The 25,736-nt window shown below is 44.0% G+C and overlaps 1 protein-coding gene across 1 annotated transcript; it reads left to right on the top strand.

Moving 5' to 3' along the window:
- The first annotated feature begins 3,315 nt into the window (after positions 1-3,315).
- On the top strand, positions 3,316-25,649 carry LOC124514409 (arylacetamide deacetylase-like 4). Its single transcript, XM_047082392.1, is given in 5 exon segments — positions 3,316-3,474; positions 6,973-7,186; positions 11,301-11,364; positions 24,885-25,159; positions 25,162-25,649. Coding segments are annotated over 5 exon segments (1,200 nt in total).
- The last annotated feature ends 87 nt before the right edge of the window (positions 25,650-25,736 follow it).

The following is a 25,736-nucleotide window of genomic DNA, read 5'->3' as shown; positions in this document are numbered from 1 at the left end:
GCCCAACGAGATCCATGTTGGACGTTTGACCTCCAGAACTGTATAATAAGCTTGTATTGGTTAAGCCACTAAATTTGTGATAATTTGTTACAGAATCAATGGAAACAAATATGCACCATTAAGTGTAAGGTTAGGTATGGCTTATTTCATCAATGTCCTTAACCAGGAAGTTCCTTTCTATCTTGGATTTTTTTTTTTTTTGAGTGTTTTTATCTTGAAAGGGTTTTGGATTTTGTTAAGTGCTTTTTCAGCATCTACGGAGATGATCACGTGGCTTTTGTCCTGTATTTTCTTGATATGGTATATTATATTAGTTGAGTTTCACCAATTGAGTTAATCAACTTTGCTTTACTGGAATAAATCCCACTTGGTAATTCATCCTTTTTCTATGTTGCTGGATTCGATGTGCTAGCATTTTGTTGAGGATTTATGTACATATATTCATCGGGGATATCGGCCTGTGGGTTTCTTTTCTCTAGTTGTCTTTGTCTTTGACATCAGAGTAATACTGGATTCACAGAATGATTTGGGAAGTGTTCTCTCCTCTTCCAGTAGAAGAGTTTGTAAATAATGGGAATTAATTCTTCTTTAAGTGTTTGATAGAATTTCCCAGTGAAGTTCTCTCTTTCTATCGATCACACTTGGAGTTCACTGGGCTTCTTGGATGTGTATAACCTTTCTCATCAACTTTAGAAGGTTTTCAACCATTATTTCTTTGAATATTTTCCTGTCCCTTGTCCTCTCTTCTCTCCTTTGTACCCCCATGATATGTACATCGGTGTGCCTAACGATGTCCCACTTTTCTCGAAGGCTCTTTTCATTTTTCTTTATTTGTTTTCCGTCTGTTCTTCAGGTTATATAATCTCTATCAATCTACCTTCAAGTTTGTGGATTATTTCTTCTTCCATCTCAGGTCTACTGTTAAGCCCCTCTAGTGAATATTTCATTTTGGTTATTATTCTTTCCAATTGTATAATCTTAGTTTGGTCTTTTAAAAAAATATAATGTGTATCTCTTTGTTGGTATATGGTATAGAAAATATTGCCACCATACCTTCTTTTATTTCTGTTAAGTGTGATATTCTTTAGCTCTTTGAACATACGTATGGTAGCTGCTTTGAAGTCTTTGTTAAGACATCTGGTTGCTCTCAAAGGAAGTTTCTGTTGCCTGTGTTTTTGCTTTTTCTTCTGTATGGATCATATTTCCCTGTTTCTTAAAATGTCTCATTTTTTGGTGATGTTGAAAACTGAGATATTACAATGTAGCAACGATAGGCTCCCCTACCCCTTCTCAGAGCTTTTTGCCCATATTGTCTGCTTGTTTGTTTAGTGACTTGGATGGACTATTTCAGTTACATGTGTTTCCCTCAGTGTGCAGTTCCTTTTTTTTATTTTTAATTTTTTTAATGTTTATTTATTTTGGACACAGAGAGACAGAACATGAGTTGGGGAGGGGCAGAGAGAGAGAGAAAGAGAATGAGACACACACACACAGAATCCGAAGCAGGTTCCAGGCTCCGAGCTGTCAGCACAGAGGCCGACGCAGGGCTTGGATTCACGGACCATGAGATCATAACCTGAGCCGAAGTCGGGATGCTCAACTGACTGAGCCACCCAGGCGCCCCAGCTTCTTCTTTTTTAAGTTTATTTTGCGGGGGAAGGGCAGAGAGAGAGGGAGAGAGAGAGAATCCCAAGCAGGCTCTGCACCATCAGCACGGAGCCGGATGCGGGCCTCAAACTCACAAACCGTGAGATCATGACCTGAGCGGAAGTCGGACGCTTAACCCGCTGAGCCACCCAGGCACCCCTCAAGTGTGCAGCTTCTGATGTCACTCCTCAGGGGTACAGCCTCAGGCCATGTACCATCAGCCTGGGATGACACTGTTTGCATTAGAGCTCTTTTTGACCTTCGCAGATCTCTCTGTTAAGCTACCTGCCTCTGTTAATTGCAGGCTAGTGAAGTAGTCACTAGCCCAGTAGGCCAGTAGCTCTCAACAGCACCCTGGGGCACAAATTGCCTCACAGGGTTCTGCAGGCTCATCTTCCGTACTGGGGGTGGCTCCTCCAGTCCTCTAATCCCGTAGTGCATGTGGTTGCGTAGCTCCAAGCTTCCGTGGTGTAGACAGCTGCTCTAACCCCGGCTCCTGCGGTAGCTTTCCCTTTGCAGCCCCCCCCGGGTAGTTTCATTTCAGAGTGCTTCCAGCAAGACACCACCCTGCGGAAGAATGGCTTTAAAACGGCAAGTTTGGAGCTGAGAGGCAATCAACTGATGCCTGGCAAAAACTCAGATGTCCAGCAGCCGCAGAAAGAATAAAAAGTTGTGGTGTATTCATACAGTGGCATGCTATCCAGGAAGGAGCACGGGTGAACCCATGTACACGACGTGGAAGAGACATCCAGCACGACACTGAGTGAAAGAAGCCAGACGTAAAGGAGTCCCCTCTGCGTGATTCTATTTATATAACAGTCAGAAATCAGCCACATGAGTGTGGGCTGTTAAAGGAAGGACAGTGGTTGCCTTTGGTGGGTTTAGTCATGGGCAGGGGGCGGTGGTGATGGGGAGAAGGGACCCCTAGTTGCTAGAGATGTACCGTATCCTGGTTTGGGTGCCGGTGTTTGGGTGCGTTCACTGTGAAAATTCTTCGAGCGGTATATTGCACGATTTATGCAGTCTTCCACAGGCATTTGTGTGCATACGTTTATTTATAATAGGTAAGTAAGATTTGCTTGAAAAAGGATATTTGCATGCTCCTGTTCTTTGCCGCGCTATTGCCAATTCCTCAGCAGTCTATCTCCTTTCAGAGGAGGGCACCGAGATGCAGAGAATAGAGAGAACTTATCCAAGGCCACTGAGCCAGTAAGCTGAAAAGGCGGGATTCAAACCCAGGCAGGCTGGCATCTGAGTAAGTCCTCTTGACTCTCGGCCATGCTGCCTCTCCCCACAGCCTGGACTTGAATGGGGCCAGGGCGGCAACCTGGCATGAGATGTGCTTTGGCCAGCCCAACCATGCCATGGTGAGGAAAGCTGGCCGATTCTGCATGGGAAGGTGAGGCCACAGAGGCCTACGCAACTATGTGAGGCCTTTCCCTTAGGGGTCTTGGGCAACACTGGTTTTCTTGGAGCTTTCATTGCTCAGAGAAATAGTCCCTCCAGCTCCCATTGGCCCTGTAAGATGCCACGTTAGCCCACTGAATCACGGCTAAGTCCAAAACCAGTGGGAGCAGAGAGAGAGCTGGTATAGCGGGTCCACGTTCTCCTAACACAAGTGTCCAAGCTCCTCTCTCTGGAGAGGCAGCTGCTAGCAACCTTGGGAGCATGCTCGTCTTGTGCCTGGTGCTCCTGTGCACCTTTTTTGTGGGAGTCTTCGTCTGGACTGTCCTCCAGCATTTCCTCACCGTAGATGTCCTCTCTACCTTGCAACATCCCGCCAAGTTCAGATTTCTGCATTGCCTGTTCCTGTATGCTTTAACTTTGGTGAGTTTGCTCTCGGGCTCTGTAACGGGTTGGGTCTCCCGTCCTCTCTCCCCATAACTTGCCCCTCCTTTCCTCTTCAGACTCTCCCCAAGACATATTTTGTTACACTCTCTTTTGTGTCTGCAGCTGTTTCCCTCCCTCTTCACTTCCCTTCCTCTCTCTGCCCCTCCCTCCTTTTCTTCCTTCAAACACTTACTGAGCACCCGTCACCTGGCTGCTTCCTGAGGATTCTAAAAGGATTGCAGACCCAGCCCCTTCTTCTACAGGGTTTTCAGCCTGACAGGGAACCGAACCGCCTTAAACCACAGCCTCTTTTGCCCTCTGCGCACTCAGCTGCCTGTAGGCTGTCTCCTCTGAATACAGCGTAGGCACATGGAAGGCAGGGACTGCTTTAACTACCTTTGCGACATTGGCCACAGGCACAGACCTGCCACCTGGTAGGTGCTTTCCATTTGCTGATCAAGACATAGGTGAATCTATCCAGCATGTCAGAGGGGTCATGCTGGCCAGGCTCTGAGCAGGGACTAGGGTTGGGGATAGGACGGCACATATTTAGAGCTGCAACAGGTTTGGAAACAAAGGCTTGGCATCTCGTAGGAGGCAGACCACTGGTTTTAACCCAATGTTCCAACCCCTGGGTGTTATCAGCCCAACAGTTCACACTGCTTACTTGTGGGGATGGAGGGCAACTGTAGAAGGAGGAAGACAGAAGGCCTCACTTAGCTGATAGCAGAGTGAAAGGTAAGGAGCCCAGATGGTAGGCAGCCTGCCAGCATGTGCATCCCAGCTCTGGCTGTGCAATCTTGTGCAATGCACTTGACCTCTCTGTGTCTATTTTCCCATCTGCGAAAGGAAACAATGGTGTCCATCTCATCAGGATGGCAAAAGAATTAAATGACACGTGATAAGGGCTTCCTATGTTTGGTAAAGAAATAAAATATGTTTATGTGCTTCTGGAATGTTCCACCATGGATGTGGATGACTCTTAGAGACGTGAACACCTCTAGTTTATAATTTCAGAACTGTTACTGACTCAAGGAGACAGGCTGAGGGCAAAACTCTCATCTCTGTTATTTTTCCTGGCCAAGCACTTCACTGGAAGTCGGCCTGTCTCAAACCAGTGGCTGCCATTGCACGGAATTATGGGCCAGTTTGAGACCCAGAAAAAACCAAGGCCTTTCTGACCTTGTTTTCTCCTAAAGAGTAGCCCACAAGCTGCAAGCACCTGCTGATGACCGTGGCTCTGGGGCACTCACGGGAGGCTCGCAGATGGACCTTGGAAGCAACACAGCCCGTTATTTTGCCAGCAAGGTGGGCTTATTCAGGAAGAGTAGAGGAATTGAGATTGGGGACATGCAAGTTATGGCAAACCACCTGCGCGTCCAGAGATCAAAGGAGAGAAGCTTCTTTACAGAGAAGTGGAGGGAGGTGGGAGGGGCTGCTTTGGATGAAAGTCCATTGGAGGAAAGTGTGAGGTCAGGGAGGGGCAGTTTCTCATTGGCTGAGTTGTGGTATCTTCTTATGGGCTGAGCTTGTTGCTGGGCAAGAAGTTCCTTCCTTGCTCCTGTTGGCGGAGGCAAGCAGGCTTCTTCCGCCCACAAGGTGATGCAAGTTTTCTCGGTGGTCTCCAATCACGATGAGCGGCACCACGCGAGGGCTCCCCCTCTTCTTCCCAGGGGCTTTCCTTGTCCAGCTTCATGGCCCTGAAGGGGGAGCTTCGCCTGTGATGTCTCATCCTGATCCCTCCAGCGCTGGCTGGGTGCCCCCAGGACGCACTGCCCATCACGGGGTGTCCATGATGAAGATAATGATGTTCGGTGGAGGGAGACACACGGGTGACCACATCCATGTACTAAAGCCTTGAGGGGTTCTGAAGAAATCTGGGCAGGGTACTTAGGGCCTCCAAGGAGGCAGCAGCCATTGCTGTGAACAGGGGGATACAGGTCAGGGATGGCATCAGTCAATGAGAACATGGACTTGAGCTTGGATATGAAAGTCCGTTTGGTGTTTCTCCACCTACTAGGCAGGTAGAAAGGCTTCCAGGAAACAATGTGAGCCACGGGTGAGTACATGGAGCATGGGGGAACTGCAATGGAGGAGGTCAGAGCTGGAGCCCACCTGAGCCGACAGGAGGCATCTTGACGTCAGGGTGCTCGGAGCTGAGCTGGCCAGTGAAGGTCTGAGCTGGCTGAGTACAGAGGCCTGGTGTCCTCAGATGTGGGCTAAGCAGGCCATCTCCAACCAGTTCCTCACCTCACTCTCCTCCAGCTCAAGCAGGGAAATGAAGGTTTTGTTTGGAGTTCTCTTTGGAGAAATCAAAGCCTTGGATGTCTCCACGGAAGGAATGCACTGGGGCATCCCAGGGGACTTGGGACAAGACCCAGTGGGTGTGAGCAGGAGAAGGACTGGGGATCACGCTTGCCAGGACCCACCAGTGAGACACTCATCGTGAGTGGTCGTATCTAATCCCCAAGACTCCTCCTTGGGCTGTGGACACCATTCTATTTTGTAAAGGAGGGAAATCGAAGCTCAGAGATGGTTAGTTTGGCGATAAGCTAAAACTTGAGTTCAGATCTTCCTGACTCCAGAATCCAAGCTCTTTCTGGTTTAGTGGTTGAGAACACATGTTCTGCATGTTACTCCTTGGCAGGCAGGGCACTTGACCTTGGTTTGCCTCAGCTCCCCCATCTACAAAATAGAGCTGATAACTCTGCTTGACTTAGAAGCATCACTGAAAAGTTTCATCCAGTTTATAACCACTCGGACCACTACTGGCATGCTATAGGTGACTCATAAATGATGCACTTCCCTTGGGACAAGGACACACTTAATGTGCGGTCCTTGGAAGAGATGATTCCAGTGGTTTAAAGGCAGTGAGTACATGCAACATGATAACTTGTAACTATATTTCATGATTTATTCAGACATTTGTTTGTTTATAGCTAGAGTGACTATATTAGTTTAAAAACAATGGAATTTTATACACATTTGGCAAATAAATGGCCATGTGCCATTGCACCCTTCTTCTGAGTCAACAGCAGGCATCCCTAATCCCATTACTTTCTTTTGTTGAACACAAACATGGCTTAAGAATCTGTCATGGTGCAGGCTCCGGGCGGGCAATGTTGGGTGTTGACCCAAGTGATGACCCTTTTTGCCATCTGAGGCTGGAGAGCCAAAGAGGAAGGTTGCCTGCCAGTTGCCTTGAACAATTGGCTTTGTTCAATTCAGTGCCCAACCATTCAGCCTAAACATGGTCAAGATCTTTGGCCAATTCATACAGTTATTCAATCAAGATCGTTTGGGAGGAAGTTCTGAAACCCAAACCCTCTATGTGGACGCAATCCTAGCCTGTCCTTCCTGATGAGCCTTACCCAGATGAGACAGATGAGAAACTGCAAAAACATCCTAGCAATTGCAGGTGACAGGAGTCCTCTACGATCCAGATGGGTCCTGACCTCTCCTAATGTCTCCCTTTCTTTCTCTTACGCCTGACAGGGGAATATATTTGAGAGGCTGGGAATCTGCTCCAGGCCCAGATTTACCCAGTTATTGCATGGTTTTGTGAGAACAAAAAAGGATGCTAGACTTGTAGTGACTGACCTGTATTTTGGGACCATACCTGTGAGGCTGTTCCAATCCAAGGCAGAGTCCTCCAGCCCCTGGTGAGGCATCATCTTCCACGGAGGAGGCGGGTTCATGGGGAATTTGGGTAAGGTGCTTCCCTGCAGCTTTGTAAAGGAAGAGCTTCATCTGTGTGTACAACTTGGCTCACCCTTCACTGAAAACCTTTTTTCAACGTTTATTTATTTTTTGGGGGACAGAGAGAGACAGAGCATGAACGGGGGAGGGGCAGAGAGAGAGGGAGACACAGAATCGGAAACAGGCTCCAGGCTCTGAGCGGTCAGCACAGAGCCCGACGCGGGGCTCGAACTCACGGACCGCGAGATCGTGACCTGGCTGAAGTCGGACGCGTAACCGACTGCGCCACCCAGGCGCCCCCACTGAGAGCCTTTTTAAGAGTAACTCAAAGGAATCAGCAGTTGGAGGCTTTAAAAAAAAAAAAAATTTATTTAGAGAGAGTGCAGGGGAGGGGCAGAGAGAGAGAGGGAGACAGAGTCCCAAGCAGGCTCCGCACTGTTAGCACAGAGCCTGACACGGGGCTTGAACACATGAACTGTGAGGTCATGACCTGAGCCAAAATCAAGAGTCGGGACGCTTAACTGACTGAGCCACCCAGGTGCCCCAGCAGTTGGAGATTTTTTATAGGAATCCCAGGCTGAGTGCTTTGGGCTCAAGTAAGCAGATGACACTCAATCTATGCGAGAAACGTTCTTTTCTGTACTATAATGGTCTTGGTCAAGGTGAGGCTAGTGCTGTGTCTCAGTGGGGCTTTCACGATGCTGGGGTGTTGACTGCTCTCTTCCCTCGCCACCCACAGCTTTGGCCCGTCTTATCCGTTTTCCACCCACAGTACATCCCAAACCCATGCATCTCTCCCTGGCCCTGCTACACTACCATGATCCAAGACCCCACGTTCTCTCTTGCCTCGGCCCCCTTGACCTTCACACCCCACAACCCCCCCCCCCCACACACACACTTCTGTCGCCCCTCAATCCATTCCTTCCCTGGCAGCCAGAAAGAGCTTGTAAAACGACAAGTCAGAGCTTGTCGGTCCTGGGCTAAACCCTTCTTGTGGCTCTCCGGTGCCTTTAGATGGAACCGAGCCCTCGAGCCCTGACAGCTTTGGAGGTCCTGCCCACCTTTGCAGCCAGGTGCACGGCGTCTCCCTCCTCCCAAAGCAGTTCACTGCGCTCTAGCCACACTGCCTGCCTCTCAGACACTCCAGGCTCCTCCCCTCTCTCTCTGAACCTTTGGCACCTGCTGTTCAGACGATGTCTCTCCCCTCCTGACTTTGCGTGACTGGTGGACCCTTATTTGTTCATTCAGTCTGACCTCAAATATCCTCTCCAGAGCGGCCTCCCTGAACGTCTTACCTAAGGCACAGTCCCTTAGAGTTCCATGCCCGTCTCCATCCCTGACATCATCCCTTTAAATTTCCCTCATGACACTTGTCGTGGTCTGAATTTATCTTGTTCCTTCGTGTATTTCCTCATTTTCTGTCTGTCTTCCCCAACTAAAAATGGAATCTCCCAGAGTGCCAGGAAGACTTGTGTTTTGTTTGCTGCCTTATCTCCAGCGCCTTCCTTGCCTGTGGATTTTAATTTTTGAATGACTGTATGAGTTCATGAACACAAAGATGGATGAATGGATGGGTGAATAACTGGGTGCAAGGATGTGTTCATGGACGAACAAATGGGTGGACGGATGGCTGCCCAAAGTTGCCCAGAACTTCCCTGAGATTAGGGTGTGCTGCCACCTGGTGGTGGAAATGGCAATAGCCGCATTTGCTGCCGGGATGCTCTCCTTTTTTTCAGAAGTTAACAATGGATATCTCCCATCTACCGGCCCCCCGAGGTCATGCTTCCCTTTCAGAGATCCCCCGGGAGCACCCCATTAGTTGGCTAGGACTGTTAGCCCTCCTCTGTGGGGCATGATGTTATTTTAAAAGTGAAGCGAGGATTCATTTGGGAAATATTCACCCGGTATTTACCTTGTGTCATATCCTGTTCCAGGTACAGGGGACCGAGTGGAGAACAAGAAAAACTCTCATGGAGCCTACTCGAACGAAAAGGCTGGGCAATGAAAGAGAAAGCAAATAAATAGGGTAATTCCACAGAGTTATGGCACAAGATGATGGAATAGAAAATGATTCATGTGCATCTTTAGTTTTTCCAGAAGAAGCTTCTCCAAAAAGGTAGAATTTAAACTCAGGTCCAAGCAACTGATGAGGAGGAATAAGCCCCATAGAGGCTGGGGAACAGCATTCTAAGCCTGTAGGGATAGGGGCAGGCAAATGGGGCCCTTGCCTGGGGCTTGATATTTAAAGGGGCACCAAGAAACTCAGTCTTCAAGATAATTTTATGCACTATTTTCACCTTTTTAATGTTAATTTATTTTTTTTTGAGAGAGAGAGCAAGAGCGAGTGGGGGAAGGACAGAGAGAGAGGGGGACACAGAATCCGAAGCAGGCTCCAGGCTCCAAGTTGGGAGATCATGACCTGAGCCAAAGTCAGATGCCCAACTGACTGAGACACCCAGGTGCCCCTTTTTTATGCACTATTTTCAAAAATTCAATATTAATGCAAAAAATATATGGTGAACAAAATAACAACGTTTATCTAAAGGCGGGGTCCAACAGGGCCAGGAGAATTGTACAAATGCAAAGTAGGCTCTTGTCTATGTAAGATTTTCATACGTCCTTCATCACAGATACTCGTGGCATTTGCTTTGATTCCTTAAAAGATTGCACCAAAGTATTATTTATCTCAGCTGCAGAGTGTCTTGGTGACCCTTTAGTTTTGTGCCCAAGGCAAGTGCCTGCCTCACTCTGTCCCAGCCCAGTTAAGTCTAAGCAGAAGAAACAGCAAGTGCAGAGCTCCAAAACAGGGGCTCGAGGGAGAGAAAGAATGTCAGGGCAGCAGAGCAAGGAGGCAGGGGGATGATGTGGGAAAGGCCAGCAGCGGTCTCCATCCTGGCTATGATTTGAACCCCCTGGGGGGGCTTTGAGTCATACCCACACCAAGGTCCTGCCCATGCCACTGTCAGTCTCAGGGGTGGGGCCCAGGCATCAGCATTTTAAAAAAGCTCCCAGATGGCGCTAATTTGCAAGCAGGGCTAAGGCCTCCTTGGGAGCTGCCTGTCCCACTCAGTTTTGTCCCCTCCTCCGTCATGTCCCTCAAAGGGTGATGATGAAGCTGGGGCACTTCTCCCGGTCTGCTCAGTCATTCACCACCGCCCCCGAGGCTGGAATTTGGGAACTCCTGCTATCCGTGCTCCCCACCCCAGAGACACCGGTTCAATTATTTGGGGCTCAGTCTGGGCACCAGGACTTGGAAAACCTCCCTGGTACTTCTATCTACAGCACAGCCAAGGTTAGAAACCACGGAATTAGAGGCTTATTTGGCACAGATACTTGTCTGGTGCTGTACCAGGATGGCCAATGGACTGTTGATAATGGACTTGTCTGAGAACCTCAGAGGTACCCCTCGGCTAATAGAAATGGCCCATGGGGCACCTGGGTGGCTCAGTTGGTTAAATGTCCAACTTCAGCTTAGGTCACGATCTCATAGTTCGTGGGTTTGAGCCCCACATCTGGCTCTGTGCTGTCAGCTCAGAGCCTGGAGCCTGGTTCGGATTCTGTGTGTGTGTCTCTCTCTCTGCCCCTCCCCTGCTCATGCTCTATCTCTCTCTGTCTCTCAAAAATGAATAAAATGTTAAAAAAAATTAAAAATAATAAAAATGGTCCATCCAACCATCCCATATTTCTTAATAACATACATTTGTATGCATGCGTACGTAATTACCATTAATATTTTAGAGCAGGCATGCCTACCCTCCTTGGCCTTGGTTTTGTCTGTTTCAAATCACCAAACCTTCCTGGTCCTCAGTTTCCACCCCCACTGTGGAAGAAAATGTTGCAGCTGGTGAGCCCTGAGGTGCATTGGAGTCCCGATATTCAGGAGACCACGGCAGATGTCAGGTGTCTTACGTGGCCTGGCTTTTTGGTTTTGCCCAGGCAGAGCCAGCTGGAGTCACTGCAGAGGAAGTAGGGAAAGGAACAGAAAAAGAATGTCACACCCAAAGCGACCACTGCTGGCAGGTTCTCCTCGGGGACTAGGGTGAACAGTGCTGGGCCCTGCATGGGGGTGTTGACATCTCTACAGGCCACTCAGGGCGGCTGCTGTGACCAATTCTGTCTTGCAGACTTGTACCACAACCTGTGCAATTTTCTGGCCCTGGAGACTGATTCTGTGCTGCTGTCGATTGGGTGAGCTGCTGGAGAAAGTCAGTGGGTGTCACTTGGGTGGAAGAAGGTAGGGAGGAGCACGTGGATGATTTGTAGAAGAGAGAGAGGGGCCCTAGCCCCCAAGAGGCACTCTTGCACGTACATGCATGGACACAGGCACAGCGCCGTTCACGAGAGCAAAAACCCAGAAAGAAGTCAAATGCCCACAGCAGGGGTGTGCACGAACAAACTGGGGCATGAGACAGCAAGTGCTGGTGAGGAGGTGGAGAAAGGGGAACCCTTACGCACTGTTGGTGGGAATGCAAAGTGGTGCAGCCACTGTAGAAAACAGTATGGAGGTTCCTCAAAAAGTTAAAAATAGAACTACCCTATGATCTAGTAACTGTACCACTGGATACTTACAATTAAAAAGGATAGATGCACCCCTGTGATTACTGCAACATCATTTTCAATGGTCAAATTATGGAAGTAGCCCAAGTGTCCATCGGCAGATGAATGGATAAAGATGTGGTGTATATGCAACGGAATGTTTTCCAGCCACAAAAAAGAATGAAATCTTGCCATTTGCAATGATGTGGTTGGAGCTAGAGGGTATTATGCTAAGCAAAACACTAAGTGACACTATATTAAATGTACATACAAGTGATTCAGCACTTACATGTAACACCTAATGCTCATCAGAACAAGTGCCCTCCTCGGGGCGCCTGGGTGGCGCAGTCGGTTAAGCGTCCGACTTCAGCCAGGTCACGATCTCGCGGTCCGTGAGTTCGAGCCCCGCGTCGGGCTCTGGGCTGATGGCTCAGAGCCTGGAGCCTGTTTCCGATTCTGTGTCTCCCTCTCTATCTGCCCCTCCCCCGTTCATGCTCTGTCTCTCTCTGTCCCAAAAATAAATAAACGTTGAAAAAAAAAAATTAAAAAAAAAAAAAAAAAAAAGAACAAGTGCCCTCCTTAGTACCCATAACCCATTTAGCCCATCCCCCACCCACCTCCCTCCATCAACCCTCAGTTTGTTCTCTGAGCCTCTTACGGTTTGCTTCTCTCTCTCTTTTTTATTTTGCCCTCCCTTGTGATCATCTAATTTGTTTCTTAAATTCCACGTATGAGTGAAATCATATGATATTTGTCTTTCTCTGACTGACTTATTTCGTTTAGCATAATACATTCCAGCTCCATCTACGTCGTTGCAAATGGCAAGTTTTTGTTCTTTTTGATCACTGGGTAATACTCCATTGTACATCCACATCACATCTTTATCCATTCATCAGTTGATGGACATTTGGACTCTCCCCATAGTTTAGCTACTGTTGCTAAGCAACAAATGCTTTTTAGTATAAGCATCTGCCATGTTTTTTTCTACTTTTTAAAAAATTTACATCCAAGTTAGTTAGCACGTAGTGCAATATGATTTCAGGAGTAGAATCCAGTGATTCATCCCCCACGTATAACACCCAGTACTTAGTGTCTTCCTTAATTCCCCTTGCCCCTTTAGCCACCCCACTCCCCAAACCCCTTCAGCAACCCTCAGTTTGTTCTCTATATGTAAGAGTCTCTTATGTTTTGTCCCCCTCCCTGTTTTATATTATTTTTGTTTCCCTTCCCTTATGTTCATCTGTTTTGTCTCTTAAAGTCCTCATGTGAGTGAAGTCATAGGATTTTTGTCTTTCTCTGACTAATTTCGCTTAGCATAATATCTCTAGTTCCATCCATGTTGTTGCAAATGGCAAGATTTCATTGTTTCATTGCCAAGTATATGTATATATATATACAAGTATATACGAGTGTATATATATATATATATATATATATACACACACTACTCCACTATATATATATATACCATATATATATGTATATATACACCATGTATATATATACCATATCTTCTTTATCCATTCATCTGTCAATGGACACTTGGTCTCTTTCCATATTTTGGCTATTGTTGATAGTGCTGCTATATACATTGGGGTGCATGTGTCCCTTCGAAACAGCACACCTGTATCCCTTGGATAAATGCCTAGTAGTGCAATTGCTGGGTCTTAGGGTAGTTCTATTTTTAGTTTTTTGAGGAACCTCCATACTGTTTTCCGTCCGGAGTGACTGCACCAGATTGCATCCCCACCAGCAGTGCAGGAGGGTTCCCCTTTCTCTGTATCCTCGCCAACAGTTGTTGTTGCCTGAGTTGTTAATTTTAGCCATTCTGACTGGTGTTAGTTGGTATCTCATTGTGCTTTTGATTTTTATTTCCCTGATGATGAGTGGTGTTGAGCATTTTCTCATGTGTCTGTTAGCCATCTGGATGTCTTTGGAAAAGTGTCTATTCATGTCTTTTGCTCATTTTTTTCCACTGGATTATTTGTTTTTTGGGTTTTGATAAGTTCTTTGTAGATTTTGGATACTAACCCTTTATCTGATATGTCATTTGCAAATATCTTCTCCCATTCTGTTGGTTGCCTTTTAGTTTTGCTGATTGTTTCCTTCTATGTGCAGAAGGTTTTATCTTGATGAGGTCCCAATAGTTACTTTTTACTTTTGTTTCCCTTGCCTCCAGAGACATGTTGAGTAAGAAGTTACTGCAGCTGAGGTCAAAGAGGTTTTTGCCTGCTTTCTCCTCGAGGATTTTGATGGCTTCCTGTCTTACATTGAGGTCTTTCATCCATTTTGGATTTATTTTTGTGTCTGGTGTAAGAAAGTGGTCCAGGCTCATTCTTCTGCATGTAGCTGTCCAGTCTTACCAACACCATTTGCTGAAGAGACTGTCTTTATTCCATTGGATATTCTTTCCTGCTTTGTCAAAGATTAGTTGGTCATACGTTTGTGGGTCCATTTCTGGGTTCTCTATTCTGTTCCATTGATCTATGTGTCTGTTTTTATGCCAGTACCATACTGTCTTGATGATTACAGCTTTGTAATACATCTTGAAGTCCAGGATTGTAATACCTCCAGGTTTGGTTTTCTTTTTCAGGATTGCTTTGGCTATTCATGGTCTGTTTTTGGTTCCATACAAATTTTAGGATTGTTTGTTCTAGCTCTGTGAAGAATGCTGGTGTTATTTTGATAGGGACTGCATTGAATATGTAGATTGCTTTGGGTAGTATCGACATTTTAACAATATTTGTTCTTCCTATCCAGGAGCATGGAATCTTTTTCCATTGTTTTGTGTCTTCAATTTTATTTCATAAGCTTTCTATAATTTTCAGTGTATAGATCTTTCACCTTTCAGTGTATAGATCTTTTGGTTAGATTTATTCTTAAGTATTTTATGGTTTTTGGTACAATTGTAAATAGGATTTATTCCTTGATTTTTCTTTCTGCTGCATCATTATTGGTGTATTGAAATGCAACCAATTTCTATGCTATCTATAATTTTATATCCTGTGACTTTGCTGAATTCATGGATCAATTCTAGCGTTTTTTTTTCGTGGAATCTTTCAGGTTTTCCATATCATGTCATCTGCGAAGAGTGAAAGTTTGACTTACTCCTTGCTGATTTGGATGCCTTTTATTCCTTTGTGTTGTCTGATTGCTGAGGCCAGGACTTCCAATGCTATGTTGATTAACAGTGGTGAGAGTGGACATCCCTGTCGTGTTCCTGACCTTAGGGGGAAAGTTCTCAGTTTTTACCCATTGAGGATAATATTAGCAGAGTGTATCTTGTATATGGTTTTTAATCTTGAGGTATGATTCTTCTATCCCTACTTTCTTGAGGGTTTTTATCAAGAAAGGATGCTGTATTTTGTCAAATGCTTTCTCTGCATCTATTGAGAGGATCATGTAGTTCTTGTCCTTTCTTTTATTAATATGACACATCACATTGATTGATTTGTGGATATTGAACTAGCCCTGCATCCTGGGTATAAATCCACTTGATTGTGATGAATAATTCTTTTAATGTATTGTTTGATCTGGTTGGCTAGTATCTTGTTGAGGATTTTTGCATCCATGTTCAGCAGGGAAATTGGTCTTTAGTTCTTTTTTGTGGGGTCTTTGTCTGGTTTTTGAATTAGGGTAATGCTGGCCTCACAGAATGAGTTTGGAAGTTTTCCTTCCATTTCTATTTTTTGGGGCAGCTTCAAAAGAATAGGTGTTAACTCTTCTTTATTGTTTGCTGGAATTCCCCTGGAAAGCCATCCGCCCCCGGACTATTGTTTTTGGGGGGAGATTTTTGATTACTAATTCAATTTCTTTACTGGTTATGGGCCTGTTAAAATTTTCTATTTATGGGTCTCTTAAAATTTTCTATTCTTGTTTCAGTTTTGGTAGTTTATATTTTTCTAGGAATTTGTCCATTTCTTCTAGATTGCCCAATTTATTGGCATATAATTGTTTATAATATTCTCTTAGTATTGTTTGTATTTCTGCAGTGTGGGTTGTTATCTCTCCTCTTTCATTCTTGGTTTTATTTATTTCGGTCCTTTCCTCTTTCTTTTTGATCAAACTGGCTAGGGGTTTATCAGTTTTGTTAATTCTTTCAAAGAACCAGCTTCTGGTTTCATTGATCTGTTCTATTGTTTTTTTGATTCTGATAGCATTGATTTACATTCTAATCTTTATTATTTCCCATATTCTGATGGTTTTGGGTTTTATTTGCTGTTCTTTTTCCAGCTCTTTAAGGTGTAAGCTTAAGTTGTGTATCTGAGACCTTTTCTCTTCTTTAGGAAAGTCTGGATTGCTATATACTTTCCTGTTATGATTGTCTTTGCTATATCCCAGAGGTTTTGGGCTGTGGTATTATCATTTTCATTGGCTTCCATGTACTTTTTAATTTCCTCTTTAACTTCTTGGTTAACCCATTCATTCTTTAGTAGGATGTTCTTCAGTCTCCAAGCATTCGTTGTCTTTCCATATTTTTTCTTGTGGTTGATTTTGAGTTTCATAGCATTGTGATCTGAAAATATGCATGGTATGATCTCGATCTTTTTGTATTTGTTGAGGGCTGATTTGTGTCCTGGTATGTGATCTATACTGAAGAATGTTCCATGTGCACTTAAGAAGAATGTGTATTCCACTGCTTTAGGGTGAAATGTTCTGAATACATCTGTTAAGTCCATCTGGTACAGTGTGTCATTCAAAGCCATTGTTTCCTTGTTGATTTTCTACTTAGATGATCTGTCCATTGCTGTAAGTGGGGGTGTTGAAGTCCCCTACTATTATGGTATGATTATCAATGAGTTTCTTTATATATGTGATTAATTGATTTATATGTTTGGGTTCTCTCATGTTGGGGGCACAAATGTTTACAATCGTTAGCTCTTCTTGGTGGACAGACCCCTTAATTATGATATAATGCCCCCTTTCATCTCTTGTTATGGTCTTTATTTTAAAATCTAGATTGTCTGATATAAGTATGGCTACTCCAGCTTTCTTTTGGCAACCATTAGCATGATAGATAGTTCTCCACCCCCTTACTTTCAATCTGAAGGTGTCTTTAGGTCTAAAATGTGTCTTTTGTAAACAGCATATATATGGATCTTGTTTTCTTATCCATTCTGTTATCTTATGTCTTTTCACGGGAGAATTTAGTCCATTGACATTTAGAGTGAGTACGGAAAGATATGAAATTATTGCCATTGTGTTGCCTGTAGAGTTGGAGTTTCTGGGGGTATTCTCTGGTCCTTTCTAGTCTTTGTTGGTTTTGGTCTTTTTTGTTTTCTTTTGTCTTTTCTCCTCTCAGTGAGTCCCCTTAACTTTTTCTTGCAGGGCTGGTTTAGTGATCATGAAATCCTCTAGTTTTTGTTTGTCTGGGAAACTTTTTATCTCTCCCTCTGTTTTCAATGACAGCCTTGCTGGATAAAGAATTCTTGGCTGCATATTTTTCTGATTCAGCATGCTGAATATATCCTGCCACTGCTTTCTGTCCTGCCAAGTTTCTGTGGATAGGTCTGCTGAGAACCTGATCTGTCTTCTCTTAAAGGTTAAGGACTTTTTTCCCTTGCTGTGTTCATAATTCTTTCCTTGTCTGTGTATTTTGTGAATGTGACTATTATATGTTTTGTTGATGGTTGGTTTTTGTTGAATCTAATAGAAGTTCTCTGTGCTTCCTGGATTTTGATGTTGTGTCTATCCCCAGGTTAGGAAAGTTTTCTGCTATGATTTTCTCACATAACCCTTCTACTCATTTCTCTCTCTCTTCATCTCTGGGACCCCTATGATTCTGATGTTCCTTTTTAATGAATCACTGATTTCTCTAATTCTTATATCGTATTCTTTTGCCTTAGTTCCCCTCTTTTTTTTCTCTGCTTCATTATTCTCCATAAGTTTGTCCTCTGTATCACTGATTCATTGCTCTGCTTCATCCGTCCTTGCCACCATGGCATCCATTTGAGTTATAGCATTTTAATTTAGTCCTAACTAGATTTTACTTCTTTTATCTCTGCAGAAAGGGATTCTATGCTTTTTTCTTTTTTCTTTTTTTTAATGTTCATTTATTTTTGAGACAGAGACAGTGCACGAGTGGGGGAGGGGCAGAGAGAGAGGTGCGCGCGCGCACATACACACACACACACACACACACACACACACACAGAATCCAAAGCAGGCTCCAGGCTCCAAGCTGTTAGCACAGAGCTCGATGCGGGGCTTGAACTCACAGACCATGAGATCATGACCTGAACTGAAGTCAGACGCTTAACCGACTGAGCCACCCAGGCACCCCTATCCTTTTTTCAATTACAGCTAGTATTCTTACTATCGTGATTCTAAATTCTAGTTCAGACATCTTGCTTACATCTGTGTAGATTAAGTCCCTGGCTGTCATTTCTTTCTGTTCTTTCTTTTTGGCTGAATTACTTTGTTTCATCATTTTGGAGGAAGAAAAAGAATTAATTTAATAAAATAAAAATAAAATTAAAAAATTAAAAACAACACACAAAAATCATATGAAGGAAGCTAGGTGTGTTTTGGTCTGGTTGTTGAAAGAAGCTTGATAGAATAGAGAAAAAAGGGAAAGGAAAAAAAGTAGAGAAGAGGGAAAATTAAGAAAATGCTTAAAAATTTTAAAAATGTATACAATAAAATAGAATAAAATGAAATTAAGAAAGTAAAATACACTAAAAAATTTACAAAAAATAATAAAAAATATAGTAGAAAAAAATTAAAGAGAAACCTTTTTATAAAAACAGAAAATAAAAAATAATTTTTTTCTCTTTCTGTATCCAAGAATAAGAAAAGAAAAAAAAAATGAATAGCTGGACCAGCAAACAGAATGAAATCTGAGTGAAATTACATCCAGTTTCCCCTAGAAGTCAAACTATGAGCACTTTATAGTCTGTAAACTAAGCAGGCAGAGAGACTTGTGGTCATCCTCTAGGGCTTGGTTGGTGGAGATGGACAAGGCTTGGTGTAATGGCTCCATTCTCCACTAGGTGCCACTGCTTAGGTTACTGGGGTGGATTGTTGTGGCGTGTGGGCATGTATGTATGCCGGGGAGATGTGAAAATGGCATCACCCTGCTTCCCAGTCTCTAGCATCAGAACTCTGTGCTCTCCCCAACTGGCAATCAAACACCCCTTCTTTGTCTTGGACTTCCATCCACTCCCTGCTTCTACACTGTCCACAATCAAGCCATCAGCCTGCCAGGCAGCACCTCCTTCCCAAATTTTTTCTCAGATGGGACTGTGTTTCCAAACCCCTCACTTCTGAGGGCCCTGTGGCTTGAACCCACTCTGACCCTCGCAGGGAGGGTCTTGCTGAGCAATGGCCAGGTGCTGGCCCATGCTGCTGCAGAGGCCCAGAGACTGTGGCCAGGTGCCAGCCTCCCTAGAAAAAGTTCACATGATTGTGTGGCAGCAGTGGTTCAGAGGCTATGGTAAATCACAACACACACCTGGCGCCAGTCTTCACCACACCCTAATGTCCTTGTTCCAACACCAGCAACATGGCTGTAATCTGGGGTCCACTGGGACCTTTGCCTGTGGGGAGACTGCACGGCCTCTACCAAATGTCCTCTCTGCAGGGGAACTGCCTCTCCCCATGTGGCCTGACGACCCCTTGGACCTTGCTCTCTGCTCCTGAAGATTCGCCCTTCCCACCAGAGCAGCACCAGGTATCGAGCTGCAAAGTTTCTGGCTCTGTGCTCCCCTATTTATAGAGTCCTAATGGTATTGAAACCCTCTCTTTTCTCCTTTCTCCATTTCTTATGAAGATGTTTCCTTGCAGGTGTTTCCACTCTTTCTCTTTGTCTCCAGCTGCTTTTGGAGGGAGTGCTTTTCCTGTAATCTCCCCCCAAGTCTCTGTCCTCTCTCTGCAAATAAAAACAGTTCCCTACCCTCTGCAGCTTCTCTCTCCCCCAGCTCACCTCTCTGCAACATGTACCTGCCAAGTTCTGTGGCTCAAGTTATGCAGATTGTTGTGTTTGTCCTCAGATCAATTTTCTAGGTGTGCAAAATGGTTTGGTGCTGATCTGGCTACATTTCAGGGACGAGTGAAGCAGAGAGCTTCCATGCTGCCCTGCCATCTTGGCCTCTCTCCCCTACCGTGTTTTAAATGACCTTTGGGAGAGGAACAGGGAAAAATAAATCCATGTCATCTTCTTTCTGAAACCAGAAATTTGAGTAATTACTAATGTATCATATTCTAAACCCTTTTCAACATGAGAAAGAATTCTCCTAAACAAACAAAAACTAAGCTAAACTAAACCATGGCACAGTGAATATTATGTTACACAGCCATTAAGGTATTATGGATGATTACATAGCCATTTAAATAAATGAACTGGAAGGGCACACCAGAATGTGAATGAGTCTTGGCAGTATAAAATTAAGTGAAAAACATTCAAATAATTACGTAAGCCTGGTACTCTTTTTATCAAGTTAAAAACAAAATCAGAAGAGTATTTGTAAGGAATATGCATAGACATTATAAAAGTACATGAAAAGGAAAGAAAGGGAATGGTGGATACAGGATTGAAGGTCAAGGTCACTGTTCCCTCAGATGGCAAAGGCAGCGAGGTGGGATGGTGGTGGGGGTATGATAGGGTTGGCCAAAGGTTATGGTCAAGGTTCTGGCTGTTGTTTGGGTCTGATGGTTCTTCAGGTGCTTATTTTGTTAACACAACTACCTACCTACTTAACTTTGGGGTCCAATGCTGGGAGTGTCTTGAGACAGAAGAAGACAGTGGGCAATAGTTTCAAGAAGTTAGAGAAACTAAAAGCTGTCCTTTTAGATTCAACCTCTACCACAAGGCCCCTCAAACCCTGGCTGCCCCCAGGCATCTGTGCAGCTTAAAGCAACTTACTTAGCATCTCTGGTCTTCTCAAATTTGAGGAAGACAGTGTCTGACTGATAGAGGCTCTGTCACACTCTACATCTGAGAAGCCCTTTGTGATAATGAAAATGCCCCTTGAACACACGGAAATGTTAATAAACACCTGCATGAATATTTGTAGGAGATTGCTTAGGATATTGTTGTTTGATATAGTTATAGTTGAAAAGACTTAGGACATGGGTTTTGATAGAGAGGCTGGTGGAGGTTGGAAGACAGGTAAGGTTCTTCAATCTGCCAGGGTGACTGCAGGTCGGAAAAGATGTCCAGTGTCTGAAATGCTCCCTGGTTTCTCATCAAGACATAATGAGACTCCCTACCTAAGCTCCTGGAGAATCTTTTGACTTTCACCCCTACCCTGAGTGGGCAAGGGTAGGCATTTCTGCCTCTTTCTAGCAGGTCGGGATTCTGCTAATGGAACGCATGTAATATTTGTTATTTCTTTTATACTGCCATATTTGTACATTTAACATTTAGTAGGATGTGTATCCTTCTAGAAATAGAAAAATGGAGGCTGAAGTTTGTGTTTGCTGCTTCTAGGTGCTGAGCACATCTCAATACAAGGACCCTACTAAATAGTATATGTTTTGCTAAGTTTAAATGGAAAGCTATGTTGATAACATTGATTTATTTATCAACATATTTGCTCATTGAGGCAATGTTGCAGGGTTGCAGTCAATCAAACCCTATCCTTAAAGATGATGCCTTAGAGCAACTTTTAATGGAAACAAAAATCAAGATCTAATAGGAAGTGGTGGCTTCCAGACTGGGTTGCTTAGGACACTGGGATTCCCTTCGTTTTTTTAAGGGTGGCCAGGGAGGTCAAAGAGGAAGAAGAATGAGTGAGGTGTTCAGATCCCTGCCCCTGGGCAAAGCTAGAATGACTGACCACTACTCACTTATTTTATACAGTGGGGGTCCTTGTATCATTTTAATAAGAAAAAATTAGAGGGTCTGGGTGGCTCAGCGGTTGAGCGTCCAACTTCAGCTCAGGTCATGATCTCACAATTAGTGGGTTCAAGCAAGCTTTGTGTCGGACTCTGTGCTGACAGCTCAGAGCCTGGAGCCTGCTTCGGATTCTGTGTCTCCTTCTTTCTCTGCCTCTCCCCCACTTGCTCTCTGTCTCGCTCTGTCTTTCAAAAATAAATCAATATAAAAAAATTTTTTGAAGAAAAGCAATGTTGCTGTTCTAACGAAGTTTGAAAGCCACTATTCTAAGGTGTCAGTTTTCTTTATGTGTGCCTTCCAAATTTAATCTTACAAGTAGAATGCACTTTCTTTTACAATGCTTTTAAATGATAGGTTGTAAGAAGGGAAAACACATTTAGCAACAACTTCAAACAAAAATTTGGGATAACAGCCATGTTTTTCATAAAATTTCTAATCAAAGCAGTTTAGCCAAAGGGTTTCTATTTTTTAAATTGATTTCTTTCTATTATCTCAATCTTGATTTGTGCATTAGTTAGCTTGTGTTTTACTATTTCTGTAAGTTCAGCACCACCCCCAGCTTTATTGAAATATAATTGACATATAACATTGCATAAGTTTAAGGTGTATAACGTGTCAGTTTGAGACACTTATATATTGCAAAATGATTACCATGATAGCATTAGGAAACATCTCCATTGTATCATGTAATTATTGTTTCTTTTTTGTGGGGAGAACATTTAAGATCTACTCCCTTAGCGCATATATATATATATATATATATTTATAGCACATATATATATTTATATATTTATATTTATATTTAGGGTTAGAGAGAGAGGGAAGGAGAGAATCCCAAGCAGACTGCACTGTTAGTGCCTAGCCCTGTGAGGGGCTTGAACTCGTGAACCATGAGATCATGACCTGAGGCAAAATCAAGTGCTGGCCACTCAACGGACTGAGCCAGTCAGATGCCCCTAGAAGTTCATTTTAAAGTCCTTTCTCTTTGCCCTTGAATTCCTATGAGGAGACACACTTTGAGGGCTTAGAGCAGCCTTCAGGATGCTCTCCACAGCCAGAGCAGAATCTGTTTCCTGCCTGTTTACCTTTCCTCCACCTTTACCCTCAGGGCATCTCCCAAACCTCTCCCTCTTTCCCCAACCCCCAGATAGAAGACAGCTCTTTTTTTTTTTTTTTTAAGAATTTAAGATAGTGACATTTATTTATTTATTTATTAAATTTATTTTTTATTTTTTAAAATTTACATCCAAATTAGTATATAGTGAAGCAATGATTTCAGTAGGTTCCTTAATGCCCCTTACCCATTTAGCCCATCCCCCTCCCACAACCCCTCCAGTAACCCTCAGTTTGTTCTCCATATATATGAGTCTCTTTTGTTTTGTCCCCCTCCCTGTTTTTATATTATTTTTGTTTCCCTTCCCTTATGTTCATCTGTTTTGTCTCTTAAAGTCCTCATATGAGTGAAGTCATAGGATTTTTGTCTTTCTCTGACTGACTAATTTCACTTAGCATAATACCCTCCAGTTCCATTCATGTAGTTCAAATGCCAAGATTTCATTCTTTTCGATTGCTGAGTAATACTCCATTATATATACATAGCACATTTTCTTTATCCAGTCATCCATCGATGGACATTTGGACCCTTTCCATCAACTTTGGCTGTTGTTGATAGTGCTGCTATAAACATGGGGGTGCATGTGTCCCTTTGAAACAGCACACCTGTATCCCTTGGATAAATGCCTAGTAGTGCCATTGCTGTGTCATAGGGTAGTTCTATTTTTAGTTTTTTGAGGAACCTCCATACTGTTTTCCAGAGTGGCTGCACCAGCTTGCATTCCCACCAAAAATGCAAAAGAGATCCTCTTTCTCCACATCCTCGCCAACATCTATTGTTGCCTGAGTTGTTCATGTTAGCCATTCTGACAGGTGTAAGGTGGTATCTCATTGTGGTTTTGCTTTGTATTTCCCTGATGATGAGTGATGTTGAGTGTTTTTTCATGTGTTAGTTGGCCATCTGGATGTCTTCTTTGGAGAAGTGTCTATTCACGTCTTTTGCCCATTTCTTCACTGGATTATTTGTTTTTTGGGTGTTGAGTTTGATAAGTTCTTTGTAGATTTTGGATACTAACCCTTTATCTGATATGTCATTTGCAAAAATCTTCTCCCATTCTGTCTATTGCCTTTTAGTTTTGATGATTGTTTCCTTCGCTGTGCAGAAGCTTTTTATTTGATGAGGTCCCCGTAGTTCATTTTGCTTTTGTTTCTCTTGCCTCTGGAGACGTGTTGAGTAAGAAATTGCTGTGGGCAAGATCAAAGAGGTTTTTGCCTGCTTTCTCCTCGAGGATTTTGATGGCTTCCTGTCTTACATTGAGGTCTTTCATCCATTTTGAGTTTATTTTTGTGTCTGGTGTAAGAAAGCGGTCCAGGTTCATTCTTCTGCATGTCGCTGTCCAGTGTTCCCAGCACCACTTGCTGAAGAGACTGTCTTTATTCCATTGGATATTCTTTCCTGCTTTGTCAAAGATTAGTTGCCCATACGTTTGTGGGTCCATTTCTGGGTTCTCTATTCTATTCCATTGATCTGAGTGTCTGTTCTTGTGCCAAAGGCAGCTCTTTAAGTCACTGGGAAAGAACAAATCTTGGTCATTAGATTAAAAAAAATTGTTTTTTAATGTTTATTTATTTTTGAGAGAGACAAAGCATGAGCAGGGGAGGGACAGAGAGAGAGAGGAAGACACAGAATCTGAAGCAGGGTCCAGGGACAGAGCTGTCAGCACAGAGCCTGACATGGGGCTTGAACTTGTGAAATGGGAGATCATGACCTGAGCTGAAGTCAGATGCTTAACTGACTGAGCCATCCAGGAGCCCCTTGGTCATTAGATTTTGATTAAAAAAACCAAAAATTCATCCTGAAAGAAACTTCTGCTTTATTTGAGCTTTACTTTGCTTAGCCTGTTCTCTTTGGGCAGCCAGTGGGACAGCCAGGAGGTTCCTTTGTATTTCCCAGCATCACTAGTTGTTTTGCTCCCACTTCAGATGGCTCAGATAGCTTTCAAGTTGCATAATCTTGTGTGGAGTGTCTACACCTATGGGCAACAGGCAGAGCCTAGTGTTGGAGTCCAGAACCCCTGCCTGTAGGACTAAGGGGAGGTCCTTCATGTCCTCATATGCAAAAGAAAAAAAAAAAGAAAAGATAAAAATCCCCACCTCACCGGGCCATTCTGGGGATTTAGTCAGAGACAGTCTTGCAAGGGGGAGTTGAGGACATGGTTAAAATGGCTCCCAGTGACACCTGTCCACACTGCTACACTTTTGTTCCCTGCTTGCTCTTCAGGTACCGCAAGCTTCCTGATCACCATTACCCCAGCATTTTCTGAGATTGCCTGAATGCCTCCATTCACTTCCTGAAGGCCCTGGAAACCTACAGGGTGGACCCCTCCCGGGTTGTGATCTGTGGAGACAGCACTGGGAGAGCGTATGTGGTCTGTGTCACCCAGGCCCTGGTGGGCAGATCAGATATTCCCCAGATCCGGGCCCAGGTCCTGATTTATCCACTTGTTCAGATCATCAGTTTGCAGCTGCCATCTTACTGGCAGAGCAGAAATGTCCCATCCTGCCCCAGAAGTTCATGATGACATGTATGTTTAAATATATGGTTATCGACTTTCACTGGTGGGAAGCCATCTTGGATGGTGCCTTCATGCCCCCAGACTTCTGGAGGAAGTACAAGCAGTGGCTCAGCTCTGACAACATACCCAGGAGATTCAGGAAGATGCGCCACCAACCTGTGTTTCCCGGCCCTTTTAATGGGGCTCCCTATCTGGAAAACAAACATCTTTTGGATGTAGAAAATGCCCCTCTGATAAGAGATGATGAGACCATTGCTCAGCTTCCCAAGGCCTTCCTGGTGAGCTGTGAGCATGACATCCTCCGTGATGACACCTTGCTCTATATGAAGCGCTTGGAGGACCAGAGGGTCCCCGTGATGTGGTATCATGTAGAGGATGGCTTTCATGGGTCCCTACTGCTTTTTGACAAGGAACTTTTCTTGTTCCTGTGCTCCCTGAAAATTGTGAATGCTATAGCCAATTATATATAGAGCATATAGCAACCCTGGGGTGCTGATTAAGGAGATGCTGAGTCAATGCTCTGCTCACATGAAAAGGATAAGTCAGCTTAGAATGGT

The sequence above is a fragment of the Lynx rufus genome, unplaced genomic scaffold (assembly GCF_022079265.1).
Source record: "Lynx rufus isolate CCGP_SWC_20201006 ecotype Redwood Valley unplaced genomic scaffold, mLynRuf1.p SCAF_2, whole genome shotgun sequence".
In the NCBI taxonomy this organism is placed as follows: Eukaryota; Metazoa; Chordata; class Mammalia; order Carnivora; family Felidae; genus Lynx; species Lynx rufus.
This window is presented reverse-complemented; position numbering and strand designations above follow the sequence as displayed.